The sequence below is a fragment of the Phascolarctos cinereus genome, unplaced genomic scaffold (assembly GCF_003287225.1).
Source record: "Phascolarctos cinereus isolate Bilbo 61053 unplaced genomic scaffold, phaCin_HiC Scaffold_4;HRSCAF=312, whole genome shotgun sequence".
Classification (NCBI taxonomy): domain Eukaryota; kingdom Metazoa; phylum Chordata; class Mammalia; order Diprotodontia; family Phascolarctidae; genus Phascolarctos; species Phascolarctos cinereus.
In genome coordinates, this window is record NW_027555847.1 from 218,102,465 (window position 1) to 218,121,420 (window position 18,956).

The following is an 18,956-nucleotide window of genomic DNA, read 5'->3' on the forward strand; positions in this document are numbered from 1 at the left end:
GGCATTTTTAACACTGGAATGATTTGACATTCAAAGCTGTCCCAAAAAAAGGCCAAAATAAAATGTGCTTCATATTATTCATTGGGTTTTTATAAAAGCAAAAAAAGTAATAACTAATTAGATCTAATGTTTTATTAATATTAATAAGTAATAAGATTTTGTGACAAGATGCATATGTGTATATACATATATTCTATGTGTGATATGATATGTTGGCATATCTTATGTATGTGTGGCAGAGATAGTATACAAACATATAAATATAAAAGATCATTAAACTTACGTGCTAGGTGGTACTTTAGAGATCACCTAATTTTTCTTCATCATCCGCAAGAATATGGGCGAGGCAATACGTGCTAGGGATACAATGAAAGTAAAAAAACATGGTCTCCGTCCTCCAGGAGGAGAGATGGGGGAGATACTACGCAAACAACTACAAATGAAAAAGACACACACAGTGTAAATGGTGGGTAATCTCAGAGAAGGTACTGGCAGTGAGTGTAACCAGGAAAGGCCTACTGCAGAATGCAGGATTTGAACTAAATCTTGAAAGAAGCCAGGAGGAAGAGGAGCAGGGAAAATTCTAAGCATGGAAGAGAGTCACTGAAAAGGAAAAGAGTAGATATAACAAAGGGAGATGAAGGTTCATTGTGAGGTTCAGCAAAAAGGCTGTTGTCGCTATATCACTGAGTACCCAGAAGAAGAAAAGAATAAAAAGACTGAAAAAATAGGAAGAGGCCAGGATCTTGGAGGTGAAACTCTCAATACCTGAACTTAAAAAGTTGTTGCATCTTATATTATATGGGCTTTCAAAGACAAAGAGAGGATTTTTGTATCTGATTATGGAGGTAAAAGGGAGCCAGTGGAGTTTACTGAGTAGGAGATGGCATTGTCAAGACCTGTGCGGTACAAAGATGACCTTTGCAGCTGAGAAGAGGATGGCCTGAAGGAGGGAGAGGCTTCAGGCAGGGAAACCAACCAGTGGGCTATTGCAATGGCTCAGGTATGAGATGGTGAAGGCCTAAACCAGTATGATGACGTTGTGTCAGCAGAGAAAACGGAACATAGAAAAAAGATACTGTGTAGGGGGCAGCTAGGTGGCTCCGTGGATAGAGCACTGGCCCTGTATTCAGGAGGACCTGAGTTCAAATCCGACCACAGACACATAACCTTTACTAGCTGTGTAAATAACCCTGGGCAAGTCACTTAACCCCACTGCCTAACCAAAAAAAGAAAAAAGAAAAAATATACTGTGAAGGTAGAATGACAAGATAGGAATAGACAGCCTATGTGCAATACAACGAGGTTACAATCTCATATGCTGTGAGGATCTTGGAGGTGAAACTCTCAATACCTGAACTTAACAAGTTGTTGCATCTTATATTTAAATCACAACAAGATCTTGTATGACTGGGAGGATCTTAGAGATGCCCTCAACATTAATGGGGATCTGGGAATAGGGGAGTGCTTGAGAGGAAAGATAATGAGCTATTTTGAACATGTTGTATTTGAGATGTCTACAGGACATACCCAACAGGCATTTGGTGACTAGTTCAAAAGAGAGATTAGGGCTGGATGAACAGATCTGACAATCATCAGCACACACCTGGTCATTAAATCCATGGGAGCTGACAAAATCACTAAGCCATTTTAGTATAGAGCAGGGGTTCTGAACCTGAAGGCTGTAAACTTACTCTTAATACTCTGATAACTGTATTTCAATTTGATTGGCTTTCCTTGGAATCCTAAGGAATTTATTTTATGTACTTAAAAACATTACTCTGAGAAGGGATTCACAGGATTTCCCAGATTTCCAAAGGGGTCCAGGACACAAAAAAGGTTAAGAACTGCCATTATACTGGGCAGGAAAAGCAAGGAAACTGAGGCACAGAGAAGTTAAATGATTTGCCTAGGGTTACAGAGTCAGGGGAGTATAGTCAGAATCTGAACCTAAATCCTCTAACTGTAAACCCAAGGCTCTACTATGCTATCCCAACTCTCCATTATACCATATATGTGTGTATATCTATACTGATATGTTTAAGAAGTCTCAAATAATATAAGATGCCCTAAAACTCTCAACACTTGAACTGACAAAGTTGTTCAGTTTTATATTTAAATCACAAAACTAGCCAGCAGAGCAAATTACACAGGGATGATGACTGGGTCTGTAATGGCCACATTACAGGAATTCCCAGGTAGAGAACCTCCGCCTTCTGGTACAGATCAGCATCCCTCTTCTTAACTCTGAGATCAGCTTGCTAGTCACTACACTAGGAGGCTGCTCAACAGATGACTACATGGAACAAATGGCCAAGGAAACATAAAAGTGGAAGCATACGGAAAACCAGAAACTTGAAATCTTGGAGTCACATAGGACCTTGAAGACTCTGTCCTCTAACCTGCACTGGAACAAAAAATGCTCTTTTACAAAATAAATACTGGAAGAGCAATCCTGTAGCATGGTGTAGTGGAGAGCATTATGGCTTGGCGTCAGAAGGACCTGAGTTCAAATCTGGCTGCAGACTCTAAGTAACTGTGTGACCCTGGGCAAATCACTTCACTCTCTTTGCCTCAGTTTCCTCATCTATAAAATGAGCTGGAGAAGGAAATGGCAAACCACTCTAGTATCTTTACCAAGAAAACCCCAAATGGGGTCAGGAAGAGTCAAATACAACTGAAACAACTGAACGACATATATGTACATATACAAGTACATATATATACTACATATAAACCTTGTATACAAAAATATATTATATTTTACCAATGCTTTATTCACTTGGAAAGCAGTTTTTCTCTTGTACTCTTCCTCAATGCTGTGACAAACTACATTATTAAATATATACAATTAATAGCTTCACAATCTTATAATTGCATGGACTTTAAAGATATAACCAAAATCCAACTCAAACCAAAGAGCTGATAAAGAGAAATGGAAAGGAGGTGGACAGAAATAGTATAAATTATAGCTAAATATTAAAATTAAGCAGCTGCCTACAGGCTATTTGACTTGGTTTAGACACCATCAACTAAATGAACCCTTAAGATTTCATGCCAGAGAATTCCAACCACAGAATTCCTTGATGTAATATTCTATAATCCTATAGGGCTTTTCCCTCCTTGTCTGACAAGGTTTGAACTAACAGCCTCTTTCCACAGGATTTCATCAACCAGTAGGTGGGGTACTGTGAAATGTCAGCTCAATTCCTTTAAGAGATGAGACACATAAGAAAAGACTGTTTAGATATACTGGCCATTTCTGAAGCAAAGCTGATTCTCTGACTGTATAATGCCATTAAAAATGCCTCTGACTGCCCTGGATGTGGAGAGGTGGGGTGAGGGTGGGGTTATAATTACATATTAGATTGGTTGCTCTAAGTAAATATCACTATATAACAGACCAAAGATTCAACTGAAAACAAAATGAGGGATTGTGAGGGATGTGAGGGAATCCGAAGTTATTTGCTAACTTGGGTAATGAAACTACTTTGATCAATTTACATGTTAGATCCCAAAGTTTAATCTTTTTTGCAATAGTATGAGATTAAATTATATATATATATGCATGTATATATAAAAATTATTATATAAACACATATATATGTATATATATATATAACTTATTACGTAAACACGTAAGATTATTTGAAATGTGCATTTAAAATCAGGCACAATGGCTATGCCAAACATGAATATTTAAATTTAAACAAATAATGACCAATATAAAATAATACTATAAAAGACAAGTGGCATTCAATTCAATACATACTTAAGTGCCTAATAATTACTGGACACCGTGCTAGACAGTGGGGACATGAAGACAATGCCAAAACTGTCCCTGCCTCCAAGAAGTATATATTCGACTGAGAGGAACAACACTATACATGCTGTTTTATATGCATGAAATATACACAGAGGAGATACACAGTACTGTCAGGAAAAGTGGGAATGCCCTAATAACTAAGGTGGGGGGGTAGGAAGGGTCTTGAATGTGGGTTGTACTTAAGCAATGCTCAAAAGGAGGCTGGAGATGAAGGATAGCATTCCAAACACTAGGAGCCGGGCTTGTGGGTATGTGTGTAGAGGAGAAGGGGGGAATAGCAGCTTATATCTAAAGACCTGCCGGTAGGAAATGTAAAGTCCTACACTCTAAACAGCAAGGTGACCAGTTTGGCTCAAATAGAGTATGTGGAAGGAAGTAAGGTAATGTCAGCCTAAAAGGATAGAAGGAGAAGTTCAGAGGCAACTGGGAGCCATAGAAGCTACTTGAGGATGAGAATGCCATGATCAGACCTGTGCTTTAGGAATACCAGTCTGGCAAACAGAAATTGGTGGAAAGGAGACCGATTAGCAGTAGTTCAGACAAGGAGTACTAATGGCCTGAAGCAGGGTGGAGGCTGAAGGAGTTTAACGTTGTATAAGTAGGGAGATGGTTAAGTATTCAGGAAAAGGGAATAAACTGGAAACTCACTTTTAAAATGCCTAACGAGACTTAGCTTGTTGCCAAGGATAAGAATGAAAAGTAAATTTCTATGGATGCAGTATATTAAAAAAAAAAAAAGCCAGCAGAAAAATGGTTAATTTTAGCCTTAAAAGGAAGCCTGTTCAGCACCACTTCAGCTGAACACAAATTAGAAGGACCCTGGGAAATCTATAAAGCCCTGTTTTGTTGCCAAGGACAGGCAGCAAGATCTGCATCTGCTGTCAAGAACAATGACAGTCACTTACTCAGGGTAATGTTTTTAACCAGGTTTCAGCGGCGGTGTGGTGCTCTTCCTCCTACCTATTTGCTGCTATTGAATTATTCAACAGGTAGCATCCAACACAGCCAGTTTATCATCCCAACCACTTTCCAGAAAAGTTAAGCCTGCATCTTGTTCCTGTCCTGGCCTAGGTGAATAAACAAATCCTCGAAAAGGTACCCAAAATTACAGACCATGAAGACAAAGGGAGTCTGCCTTGAACAAACACAAGTGGATGGAGTACCAGATCTGCTCAGGTAAAGCTCAATTCTGGGGGTCCTTTGTAACAGCAAATGTTTTCTTGGATGCTTTTCCAAAAGCCTTGTGTTTGTATCTAAAATGAGTATAACCTTTCTCTGATATGATTTTTTAATTGCTTGTTAGACAACCCCCCCCTGCCCCTTGATTACTTCAGAACTGGTAGCTCTTCTTGGTACGGTTAACATTTTCCACAGGAGAGAGGCTACCTAAAATTCCAGGCATTTACAGCTATTTGAATGATAAAAGCAAAACTTTGCTCTGTAGAGAGAAATGTTCTTGACTTGCTGACAGTAAATAAAGGTTTGCACTAAGGTAATTTTTATAAAGCATGCCATAAATAAAATTACAAAGCAGTCTGGCATATTTCATTCAAGGAACAATATATCACACTTCCAGGAAATAGGATTACAAAGACTCTAACCTGTATTATAGTACTTTACTCACTCTTTCAATAAAAAGCTTGCCGACTATCAAAAATAATAGGTCGATTAATATTCCTTTGAAAGAAATAGATCAAGCAAATGTAAATCAGTGTCAGAAATTACCAGGGTAATAGAGCTGATAAAGATCTGGTCTAATTTTTCCTGAACTGCGCAACCAGTGGAGATTTGCAACATAAATAATTTCATATGAAATTTTAAAACAGCTATGAAGTTTTATATATTTATAAATACGCTGTCAATTTTTTATGTGAATACTGAGAAAGTAATAAATTTAATATTTGATTTATGTTTATTTTCACTTGACTATCATAAAACTTACACTAATTTGTGAATCCAAAGGCCCTAAATATGTGGAAGTAATAAAGAAGTCTTTTTTTTTCCCCACAATGTATATTTAGCAAATATGGGTATTTAAACAAATGAAATCCTGAAAGTATTTGTAAAAGGGTATCCCTTTAGAATTTTCTTCCAGAATAAAATCTAAAATCTTTCAAATGTTTAAAAAGAAAAAAACCTTTAAAAACAGTTTTTAAAATGAAACTAAATGCACAGATTTTTAAATGTTGTAGTCAGAATGCAAGTGCAGAACAGTCATAGTCATGAAGTCCAAACAAGGATTATCTACCCAAGAATGAATGAAGATAGAAAAACAACACCTAATAAAGACAAATTTATGTGACATACTAAGTAAATAGATCTTTATTAACCTAAGCCAAACAAAGACTGTTGAACATTTTCAAATAACAATCCAAGCTCACCAATACACAGCTAAAGTCACAAAATACCACAGTTATTCTCAAGCTGTAGGAAAAGGAATCTCAACTCTACTTTTGGAATATCTCAACTGAGTAGTCTATAAGGGATGTCCAAAAAAACTCTCAAAACAAAATTTAAACTTAATTAACTTTAAACTGAAAAATAAATATATTTCCCATACAACTTTGAAGACAGCTATGAAATCAAATGATGGTGTACTAAAACAAAGATGCTGATAATCATTGTTTACTGATAAATAGCTAAACTAGTCCTCAACCATAACTAAGGGCAAACTTTTAAACTAAAATAATTATTTCATTCTTAAGAAATTTAGGAAACAACATAATCTTTAAAACGCTGCTAAATGAGGAAAACAAGTATAGAAGATGCATCTAACTATATTATGACAGATGAGTGCTATTAAAAAACTATTTATAGAAAGCATACTTACTGGTTAAAAATGGCATTACAAGGCACAATTACTTTTAGTAACCTGACTTGTTAATGGCACTTAATTTTAAAATTATCAGGAATTTAACTCGTTTGATTTTTTCTTAAGTTCCCTAAGGTCAATTTTCCTTCATTGTGTAAGCTAAAACTCCATTGCTTCAGTTTCAGCACCCAGCCTCATCACTGTCAAAAAGCAAAATATCTTCTCCAGATTTTGCTGAAACAGAAACTAAAGCGTAAAAGGTTTAATTTTGTTTCATGTTAAATTCCCTAGTTATGCTATTTTTATCCTTCATAAAAGTTGCTTTTTTTCCCTTCCCATCCTCTTTCATTCTCCATCAGCTGATTAAACCAAGTTAATTTCCTTTGCCTGTGGTAGTAGTTTTCCTAAGGTTTTCCTACTCAAATAGCCATGCTCTTTTAACAAGCATGCTATTTTGGCTATAAAAACAAAGGAATACATTGCATAAAAGAAAGATGAATCAATTTAACTATTTTCCAGCTCAGATTAAGCAGCATTTCAGGTCTGTAGGGGAAAAAAAAAGACCACATTTCCCTCATAATCCATCAGGACACTTTCGACATGAACCATCTCTCCAATATAACAAGACAAAAAGCTCTGGTCTTTATTTAACTCTCTGTGTCATACATTGCTCTAGAGAGAACTGGCCAACAGCAAACTGTTCTTTATGAGAAGTATAGTGGTGTTTAAGCCAAGCTGAAGCTAGGAATGAGAAGGTAATACTTTTCTATTTACTTCTCCCAGGTTTCCAGATAGTCAAGAAACATCAAAGGGCAGGTATGAATGGCTGATCTAAAATTACACAAGAAGAAAACAGACAACTTAAGACAAATTAAGGACTTTATAATAACCTTTAAGATTAAAAACAACAACAAAAACCATCTATGTGATTCCAGCTTTCAAGGCTTTCCAATTTAAAGAATTGCCTACAATCGCACCCATTTTCCCTCTCTTTGGTAACCAAGACCTTTTTGCAACCAATAAATTAAAAAAACCTGGGAAGATTATTTATGACAAGTTTCCCCTGACTTCACCCAATACTGACTATCCTCAGCCCAGAGATTGATTTTTTTTTTCCTGAAGATGAATCAGACGTACCTAAAGTTTAAAACAGACTTTCGTGAACCTTTTGGAAAATCATAAAAATTTAGCTGTCCTGGGCATTTACAACCAGAGTGGAAATACTTATGTAATCTGTCAAGCAAGAGCCTTTATCATGGAAGTTTATTATGCAGGTACCCTGTCACCGATAGATTACAACAGTACATCCTTTGAACTGAACAGATCGCACCTACTCAATGAAACTGACCCTTTCAAACAAGTCAACGACCAATACGAACACCAACAATATGTCATTGGTCTTTTCCTCTCATGTCTCTACACTATCTTCCTCTTTCCTATTGGCTTTGTGGGAAACATACTAATATTAGTAGTGAACATCAGCTTTCGTGAAAAGATGACAATCCCTGATCTGTATTTCATCAACCTTGCAGCGGCGGATCTCATCCTGGTGGCTGACTCCTTGATAGAAGTATTTAACCTAGATGAGAAGTATTATGACATCACAATCCTCTGTACCTTCATGTCTCTGTTCCTGCAAATTAACATGTATAGCAGCATTTTCTTCCTAACGTGGATGAGTTTTGACCGATACATTGCCCTAGCGAAGGTCATGCGATCCAGCCTTTTTCGCACAAAGCACCATGCCCGGCTGAGCTGTGGCCTCATCTGGATGGCATCTATCTCTGCTACCCTGGTTCCTTTTACAGCTGTCCATCTGCAGCACACAGAAGAGGTCTGCTTCTGTTTTGCTGATGTCAAAGAAATCCAGTGGCTTGAGATTACTTTGGGGTTCATTATCCCCTTTGCCATCATTGGTCTTTGTTATTCACTCATTGTTCGAGTTCTCATCAAGGCTCACAAGCACCGCAGCTTGCGACTGCGGCGGCAAAAGGCCCTCCGAATGATTTTTGCTGTGGTCCTGGTTTTCTTTATCTGCTGGCTACCTGAAAATGTCTTCATTAGTGTACATCTCTTGCAAAGAAAGGAGCCAGCTATTTCTTCATGCAAACAGTCTTTTCGCCACGCCTACCCTTTAACTGGCCATATAGTTAACTTAGCAGCTTTTTCAAACAGCTGCTTAAACCCACTTATCTATAGCTTTCTTGGGGAAACTTTTAGAGAAAAACTGAGGCTGTACATTGAACAGAAAAGCAACTTGTCAGCCCTAAATCGTTTCTGTCACGCTGCCCTCAAGTCAGTCATCCCTGAGAGCAGTGAGCAGACAGATACAAAATTTAGCAGTGCTGTGTAAATAGACAACTGGGAAAGTTTTTTCATCAATGTAGAACAAAACTGTGTGTCACTGACAAATGCACATATAACTAGGGAAGGGGAAAAAACACAAATATTTCTTTTCCCCTCATAGGTTTCTGATGTTGTCTAGATCAGTAGTTCCCCTTTAGTGGCTTGTGAACCTTTGGGAGTCCTCAACAATGTTCCAAGGAGTTCAAAATTCTTCAATGGCACCTTAAGCATTAAATAATTGTAGAATATTATGAGTAGTATATTAAATTACCACAGGGGTTCACAGCAAATTGTTTTTGTTGAAACGAGTTCCCAGGGCAGAAAAAATGTTAGGAACCACTGGTCTAGATGCTACTATAAACTGGCTTTAATGTGTAAATTTTGGTCAAGTTTACTTGATTATAATTGGGGTTACTAAATAACACACCCTAAACAGCTCTCTCTAATCGCATACAGTTCATAGACAGACCTAATAATAAAGATACAGATTATCCCAGTATGTTTTCCTATGGCAAAGAAGAGTCAACAGATGACAAAATCATAATGTTCTGCTACTCTTCATATGGACTTTCGTTCCTTCCCGAGAGAAAACTGCCAAAACAGCAAGTGAGAAAACTCAGATTTATTAAGAAGTTTCTGCGGAGATGTAGCACTTTAAATGGAAGCTTAGCTACTGAGAATAAATCTGCCACTTTATGTAATGAACACGAAGACTTCTGGCTAAAGTCTGTTTGAAAAATTCTAAATTTGATATCATGGTGGGAAATCAAGTCCCATGATATATAATCCATTGCTACATACTGTGACACTTGACTAGTGCTAAAATGAGACACGTCACTCATAGACACCTTTAAGTATTGTAATCGCTCTTAGGATGGCCATCAATTCTAAAATACATGATCCCGGTTTGCCAATTACCTTGTTCATAGATAAGTCACAGTCACCTGTGTAAGCTAGATTTGCATTAATGATGAAGCTTCTCCTTGAATAATATAACTGCTATCTAATGCTAGTTTGATCTGACTTCTTCAATGTATATGTTTACAATAACCTTGGCATTTAGAAGAATGTGGGATAAAATTGTGAGAGCTATGGAGTTTATTGTAGCCATCACAGAATGTAATACTGTGGCATTTTGGTTTAATAATTCAATAATAATGTTAACAGGAATAATAATGATGATGATGATGATGATGTAGATGGCTCTCATTAAAATGCTGAAAGTCTAATGCTTTTAAGTATCACCCAGTTTCTTCACTCATATGAAAAACAGCCAATATGTATATATCATTTTAAGGTTTTCAAAGAGATGGCCTCACAAAAACCCTGCAAAGTAAATAGCACAAGTGTTATATGCACTTTACAGAAAAGAAAACTGAGAGAGTGAAACAGCTGGCCCATAATCACATAGCCAATGTGGTATAGTTTGTGGTAGAGAGAGATAAATGGCAATTTTTGCACCAAGGCAATTCAGCAGAGGAAGACTGAAATGTGAAGTGGGGAAACAGAAACACTAGAACACCACAAAGCCACAGACCAGGATTTTACTTCAAGGGGAGGACTCAGAGGCATTTCAAATGGGTCACAGCCGTGACATGCCATTTGGGAGTTTGCTATTTTAACTAATAATTTGTTCTAACTAGGTGTTAAGTTCAGTCATTTCTATTCTACAAAAAGAGTCAAGTGCTATCAGAAAGAACCTTCTCATTTTTGGCACTCTGGATAAAGCCCAGGCTGTCCTACCCTGGTTATAGTTTTGCTAAGGCAAGAGTCAAACCCAACGTTCCTGATTCCAAGTCCTGTGCCACATTATGCTTTGACACTTCTCCAGAACACTCTCAGTTCAATTAGAAAGGAGACCAAACAAACATAGTTTTGGCCAAGAGATCATTGGTGAGCTCATGGCCCATAGAACCTTCATAATTTAGCAAGTCTGTTTCCTCTATTAATTCCTCTTGTATGGGATGTTTTTATTCATGGGCCTGAGGTAAACAAAATAATACATAATTAAAGCTTTTAGACATAACAGAAAATGGCATATCTAGATATATAGACCTATATAGTTATAGATATGGATATATAGAAATAGATATAGAAAAACAGATCAAAGAATCCAAGACAGACCCTTGGGGTGAGAAAGGGATAATGATCTAGTAAAGGAGACCAAGTTAGAAACGGTCAGGCAGGTGACGGAAGAATCAGAAGAAACAATGTCATGAAATCAGAAGGAGGAGGGAAGAACCAAAAAGTAGTCAGTGGTGTCCATTGCTACAGAGAAACAAAGAAGGCTAAAAGGACTGAGAAAAGTAATCAAATTTAGCAGTTAATAAACAGAAAGAGCAGTGGGGAGGTCAAAACCCAGACAGAGAAGTGGGCAAGAGGAAAGGAAATGCAGGCAATAAATGTAGACAGCTTTTTCTAGGAATTTATGTGAAAAGACGGGCTTCTCATCTCTTCTTAAATGCCAGGATGTGGCTTAAATGTGAGTTAGTGCTTGAAACATGAATTTAAGAAGTTCTCAGGAAACATGAGTCAAAGCAGCTAGAGAATCTTTCCAGGAAACAGATGAAAGGGCTTCTCCTTTCTATTACACTTCCCTCAAAAGTCACATTAATATTTCTCAAAGCAGTAAGAACAAGTCCTAAAAATGGCCTTCCTACTATATTTTTTGATAGCCCATTAAGAGTACCCACATAAGGGGCAGCCAGGTGCCGCGGCGGATAGAGCACCGGCCCTGAAGTCAGGAGGACCTGAGTCCAAATCCGGCCTCAAACCAAACACTTGACACTTACTAGCTGTGTGACCCCGGGCAAGTCACTTAACCCCAATTGCCCAAAAATTAAAAAACAAAAAAAAAGTACCCATGTAAGCCACATACACTTGCTAAAGGCATGCACCCCTACAGAAGGCACCTACAGAAGTTGTGAAAACAGAAGGAACTCTAAAGGTTCCATAACAGGCACTATCCCACCTTGATAAGCACTGAATTGTTCATTGATTTATCCTGACCCAACATTCTCTCCTGAGGACAGAGCATGAAGTCCTTTGTTTGTCCTTACTTTCTACCAACAGATTCATGGTGCCATCCTCATCCACAACAACGGCAGCTATGAACATTTAATCACCTTAACCCTGAGCCCCACCAAGTTTATGGTCTAAGAGAAGGGAACGAATAATGGGGTTCCTGTTGGGTCAGGGCAAACATGTCCAGTGTTTTGGATATTCAGGAAAGATCATCATGGCAGCGAGTGGAAAGTAATACTTCAATCACAATTTAATAAAGCAAAAAGAATACAGCAGCAGTCATAGAGGACAGTATAAGGTACTCAGGGGATGGAGTGGTAGAGGTAGGTAGGCATCATGGGGAAAAGAAAGGGAGGGAAAGGGACACAGTGAATCACTTATGTAATAGCTGATTGAACAGGAGCACTTGGGCTGCATGGGTCTGTAGCAGGTGGAGTGTTTAAGGGGCAGGCGTTTGGGGTCCATTTTTATAGAGTTTTGGTGGTAGAAGACTGATCAACTTTTATCCATGTCACCTTAGGCTTAGTTCATTAACATACCCAACATCATCTCAAAGTTATCAACACCACTTTACATAACATTTTGAACGTGTGTTTATAGACCCAAGTGCCATTACATTAAGGCCTACCTGGCTTCCCCTAATTTAGCACATTGTCTCAGGATGTGGCCTCAATTAAAAAAAGCAGTTGCAATTGGTTCCTATGCTCCTCTAGTTTGTTTGACAGCTCATAAGTATCTGTTATGCTCCCATAATTTATGGAAGTATGTTTAAGTGACTTTTATGTTCCCCTTTATATTCTTACTTCTATTATTGTTATCTTATACTGGCTGCTGATATATTTACTACAGTAACTAAGAGAGGGTTTGGGGGGGTGGGGGTGATACCAAGGACCAGAACAAAATGCAATTTCAATGCATGTACAATTGGTATCAACACCACTTTTCAACCCTGTGGTCACAAGCAAAGGAAGGACTATTAGTGGATGCTTCCACCAGCACTTTTTACCCTCAAGCCAAAGAATCAGAGAAGGGAATAGAACTTTCATGGTTCAGAATTAGCAAAACTGTTGAAGGATGACCAGGCCTGTGATTCTTTGAGGGAAACTAGACTACCAAAAGATATCAACTAGCCCTGCTCAGATGGAAGAAATGAACAGGAAGGTGAGGAGAATCAGAATGGGGTGGGGTGACCAACAGGCCGCCTCCAACACTCAGAAAAATCAGCAGGTATTTCCCACTCAAACCACCCCTCAGGCTATGAATAAATGTGGCATTCCCAACTGAGTTCTGAAAATAAGCTTTAAGATATCACTTCACAACATAGACAGCATTCAAAAAATAATTATTGGTTGAGATTCTCCATTTGAATAAAAAATTAAGATACTCTGTTCAAGGATCCCCTAGTCCTAGCAGAAAATGGTGGAGTTTTGTTTTTGTTTTTTTTTTCAATGCAAAGATGCATTTCTCCTGACCAAAAAGGATAAACAAGGTATGAACATTCTGTAGCGTGTATCCCAAAAAGCAAAAATTTACCTAGAGTCTTTGAATTTTCTATGAGTAGAATCTACCAATTATAGAGTTTCAAAGTTGTTTTTAAGTTTGAACAGTTAGATATTTATTAGAATATCTAAGCCAATAATGCAAATAGAGGCCATCCAGAACACAAATAAAAGTTCAATCCATCAGTTTCATTTAGGTCAAACTTTCTCATTTATATCTGATTCAACCTATTAGAGTCTCCTCAACTCTAGTCCCAAATCACTGACTGCCTATCAGACATTTCCAAATAGATGCCCAATTCGCATTTCATGCATAAATGCATTATCATACCACCTAAACTCATCCCACCTCCTAATTTCCCTATTTTTGTCAAGTACACCATCTGCCATTCTTCCACGCACCCAGAGCTGCAAACTCAGAGCTCTTGACTCTTCTCTTCTCCCTAACCATGCCCCTCTCCATAACCAATCAGTTGCTAAATCTTGCTGACTTTACCTTCACAACACCCCTCAAACCTAGTCCTTTCTCTCCACTCATACTTCCTCTCACTTTGACTATCGCAATATCCTGTTCATTGGTCTGTCTTCCCTAAGCCTCCCCCACCCATCCCCACTCCAATTCATCCTTCACACAGCCACCAAACGGCTATTCCTAAAGCATAGGTCTGATTGTGTTACCCCTCTGCTCAGAAAGCTCCAGGATAAAATACAAACTCCTCTGTTTGACATTTAAAGTCCATCACAATTCAGCCTCACCAGCTTACCACACATTACTCCTCTTTATGTACTCTATACTCCGGCCAAAGTGGCCTATTTGCTATTCCCCATACATGATTTTTCATCTATCTCCCAGGTCTGGAATGCACTCTCTTCCTCCCCACCTTTTAGAATCCCTCATGACTCAGTTCAAGAGCCCCGTCCTTAAACAACAGGTGCATCCTGATTCCTCCTCTTCCTCCCCAGACCTCGGTGCTCTGTTTTAACCCCCTAGAAATGTATTCATTGTGTGTATATGTATATGAATATATGTATGTATATTTTGCATTTACTTACCTGTGTACTTGTTCATTTGCTCTCAGGAGATTGGGGATCCATAAGAGCAGGGACTTGTTTCATTGTCTTTGAATCCCTAGCATCTGGCACAGTGTCTGGTATATAGCAGGTACTTAATAAATGCATTTTTAGTGGATAAAGAATCTTGAATCATTCTAATATAAATGAAACTCTACCTCCACACTAGCTTGTCCTTTTAAATTTCCCTAGCACTTCATAAAATTCTACACAACTGGAACCCATATCCCCATATCCTTATTCATTATCCCAGAAACTGATTTATGAAATTCAATTTTAGTTTTAAGTAAAGTTTTTTCCTCATTTATTTTTAATTTAAAAGCATCTCAAAAGGGTACACAGGATAATTAGTTTTCTACTGCAGGAAAAAAAAATAAAGCATGCTCTAATAGGCAGAATATAGGACAAAATTTTAATTAGGAAACTTAAAAATGAATTCTGGAGAGTAACTGCTGGAATTAAAGATGGCCCAAGTCTTTCATTTTCAGGAAGCGCTTTCAATCACTGCAAAATCAAGGAGAGTGGTGAAGCAATCTAAAAAGGGAATCTTCTATAGCTATGCAATATTTGGAGATGTAACTTAAACTGTGCATGATTACTTGGAGGCATCCATTTCAAGTCTACCAATCATTTTTAATAAGAAGAACACAAATCATAAGAAAAAAGATAAACCTACATGAAAGGATAATTCTAGGAGGTTTCAATATTACGACATATAAATATACATGCTATGCTGCTTTCTGAATTTAGACTCTTAAAGGATGGGGATCTATGTGTTGCCTACGGCAGCTGACAAGTGTGAATGCTCAGGAATGCTTGATGTTCAATATTTTCAAAGACCTATACATTAATCAGTGGTGTTATTCCTTTCACCAATAAAGAGCATAATGCCTCTACATTTTCAAATAGATTTCAATGAGCTGTCACAGCCCCAAATTTCATTCTCCTCCCCTCTCGGCTGGGCTGACAGCTCTAGCCCAACACTGGGCTCACAAGTGGAAGCTCCGCTTGTTCTCCACCACCCCCATCTTTGAGAAACAAGGGTTGCCTCTACATTACACCAGTGGAGGACTCAGTGACACTGAATGTAACAATTAAAGAAACTTTCCACAAACGTCCCAAAGCTGGAGGAAATATGTTAATATGTGAATAAGTCCATATTTATTCACATACCTATTTGAATAAATTGCTTCTCAGGTGAATGAAAGTACAGTAGCAGGCTAAAATTTGCCTAAGAAGTATTGGTACATGTAAAGATTATCCTGGTCAGCCTCTGGAGACTGACAGTGACCTGACAGAAATAAGTCACACTAGTTTGGGTTCAGTTGCTGGAACATTAGTGGTTCCACCCTCCAACAAACAAACACACAAAATTTGTGACTCTCCAGTTGGCAGTGACGGGCACCCTTACCTCTGACACTGTGTGCAAATTAGTTGTGAAAGACTTGGGACAGCCTCATTCACCCCAAAGCACTTTCTAAGTTTATGAAGATCACAACATAGGCCCCAAAGAAGAGATGTGAGTAGATACTTCCTCCCTCTTCATTGCAGAAGTGTGGAACTCTGTACATAATTATATATAATGTCAGGCTTTTTTGATATGTTGGGTTAATCTTGTTGAATTTTTTTCTTCTTTACTATTGGGGATAGTTCCCAGGATTGGGGGAGGGGGAGAAGATGTATAGGAAAATGCAAGTAATATAAAGTAAAAACAGGGGCAGCTAGGTGGCGCAGTGCATAGAGCACCGGCCCTGAAGTCAGGAGGATCTGAGTTCAAATCTGCCCTCAGACCAAATATGTGACACTTAACTAGCTGTGTGACCCTGGGCAAGTCACTTAACCCCAACTGCCTAAAAAAAAAAAAGTAAAAACAAATCATTAAGATTTTTATTTTAGAAAGAGAAATACCGGAATGGGACCCAAAAATGCTGTGCGGACAGGGAGGGAAGCAGGGAAATTGGAGAGGATTTATGGGTGCAGAATATTCTAACTGCCAAATCTGATGGCCCTTTATCAACCTCTTTCTTGCTGACCCCTCTGTATCACTTGAAACTGGTAACCAGTTCCTGGATAGTCTGTCCTCGCTGGGTTCTCCTCCATCCACCCTGTGTGACTACTCTTTCTTAGCCTCCTTAGTGGATCATCAGCTACAACATACCCCTTCTAACTGTAGGTGTACCCCGAGACTCTGTCCAGGACCCTCTTCCAATTTACTCTACATACTCTCAGTGACCTCCTCATCTCCTGTGGCTTTAGATATCCCTACTTTAATGACCCCTGGATCTGCATGTGCCTGGCACAGGCACTTAATAAATGCTGGTTGATTCCTTGATTTCTCAGAGATCATACCTTTGCACTGGCTTTCCCCCGTGGCTATTTCCTACCTCCCCATCTCAGAATGCCATCTTCTGCATTAAACCTTTACAAATGCAATCCCACCCTCCCCGCTACCCTGGCTCCCTTCCATCCTAGCTGCCAGGGCTACACAAATCACTTAGATCTCTCTTGCTTTCCATTTCCTCATCTGTAAAATGAGGTCATCTCTGAGGTACCTTCCTAGTTTCAGATGCCAGGATACCTCCCTGGTATCTATTTTGTATAAGCCTACACATGTATGTACTGTTTCTCCCAGCTAGACTTTAAGCTTCTCGAGGGCAGGGACAATTATTCTCTTTTGTCTTTATATCTCTAGCACCTAGTACAGTGTTTGGCACATAGTAAGTACTTAATAAGTGTTTGTTGACTGAGTAAAGGAGAGACGTCAGGGAAATTTTGTGGAAAAGTTAAGTCAAAAAAGCCCATTTTCTAAAGTTGATATACTCAGTAACAACACTTGAAGCATACATAAATTTGCAATTAATATTTTACAAAAGCAGATCGCTTCATCTTTCAAAGCCTCACTGACATTGCACAGAAGAACATTAGGATTCCAAAGAAAATGGTTTGGGAAAAGCAGACTTAGGTACCTTCCCCCCCCCACCCCCCCTTGTTTATTAGTGTGGCCATTAAGATTCTTGGACACATATCATCTGCATGACACTTTTGTGTCCTCCTTTCCCTCCTCCCTTCCCCCTCCCTTTCCCAGCTCAGCTCTGAGAAACCATAAAGAATTCCCAGCTACTGCTCATGCTATGTCTGTTGATGAGTAAGCACAGTGAACTTCAACCTCTGGGCCTTTTAATATGCCACCACTCTAAAATGCCCAAGAATGGGGACGAGGGGGAGGATAAAAGAATGGAGGGAAGAGGGGGGTGGAGGATAACATTCTACCTTTTGATATACTCTTTCCAAAAGCAGAATTTTAACAAGCTGAATGCTGCCATTCACTTAATTTGGTTATGATCAGTTCAAGGACAGCCAGGGTTGGCTTCCTAATTTTCTTTTTGCTTAATAAGTCACTGTTTAGTTACACTGAGGTAACCTAATCTTTTCATCCCCCCCCCTCCTCCTTGCCCCTATGCTTTGTTCATTTTAGAGCAGCACAAACACATGAGTATTTCATATACCTACACTTATGTACTTTGAGCTATGCATGTTGTCTAAAAGTGCATTAGTGCATGGGGAAAAAGTTAGGTTACCTGGAAACAAAAAAGCAATTTAAAAGGCTTTATTTTATAGCATTGCTGCCAAAAATTATTAAAGCAATCTCTGGTCTCAGGTGTCACACAAATGCACGTATCTATAATGGAGATGGAGCGAGTCTGGGTAGGCTAAGTAACAGATTAAAACTGAGGAGGCCAATGATGGCTTATATAATTCACAGGATTATAGCTAGAAGAGATTTGAAGGATGATCTAGTTCAACCCCCCTCATTTTAAAGAGGAGCAAACAGGCCCAGAGAAACAGCACATAATTTACCCAAGGTATTATTGCTAGGATAGCAGAGGTAGGAGTCTTAACTAATAAGTAGTAGGACCTGTGTCTTCTTGATGTGGTTTGGGGTGCTGGGAACCCTCAAATCCAGCGCTTTTTCAACCATACCATGTGGCCTCTTCTATCTACTGATTACATTCTACGTTTATCAGTCTGACCTCCCCATTACCATGTAAGTTCCTTGAGAGCTGACGCTATGCTGTACTTCTCTTTGGATCTGCCTCAGTACCAAGCACAGCACTCTTTTTGACATAGCAGGTGCCCAAAATGTGGTGGAGCTGAATTGCTGAGGGTCAGATACAGAGGGCATACAATCTACAGGAAAACTTATCTCTCACATCACTCTGTTTAAAAAAATAAAATAAAATAAAAAGTCAGCTGATTACTGCCATTGTCCAGTGGGTGGGGAACTGAATACAGGACCATTTGGCTTTGTGGCTAAAGGAAAAGAAAACAAAAGTGAATGAAAATCTGCCAACTTTTCCAAGTTACTTATACTGGGAAT

The 18,956-nt window shown here is 38.7% G+C and overlaps 2 protein-coding genes across 7 annotated transcripts in view; one reads left to right on the plus strand and one right to left on the minus strand.

The window, feature by feature from the left end:
- CHLSN (cholesin) overlaps positions 1-18,956 on the minus strand; it is a 351,907-nt gene that overhangs the window by 259,613 nt on the left and 73,338 nt on the right. The window lies entirely within an intron of this gene.
- Positions 4,103-10,213, plus strand: GPER1 (G protein-coupled estrogen receptor 1). The gene is made up of 2 exons (XM_020978689.2): positions 4,103-5,002; positions 7,422-10,213. Exon 2 carries the CDS (start codon positions 7,894-7,896, stop codon positions 8,989-8,991), a length of 1,098 nt encoding a protein of 365 aa, XP_020834348.1. The 5' UTR covers positions 4,103-5,002; positions 7,422-7,893; the 3' UTR covers positions 8,992-10,213.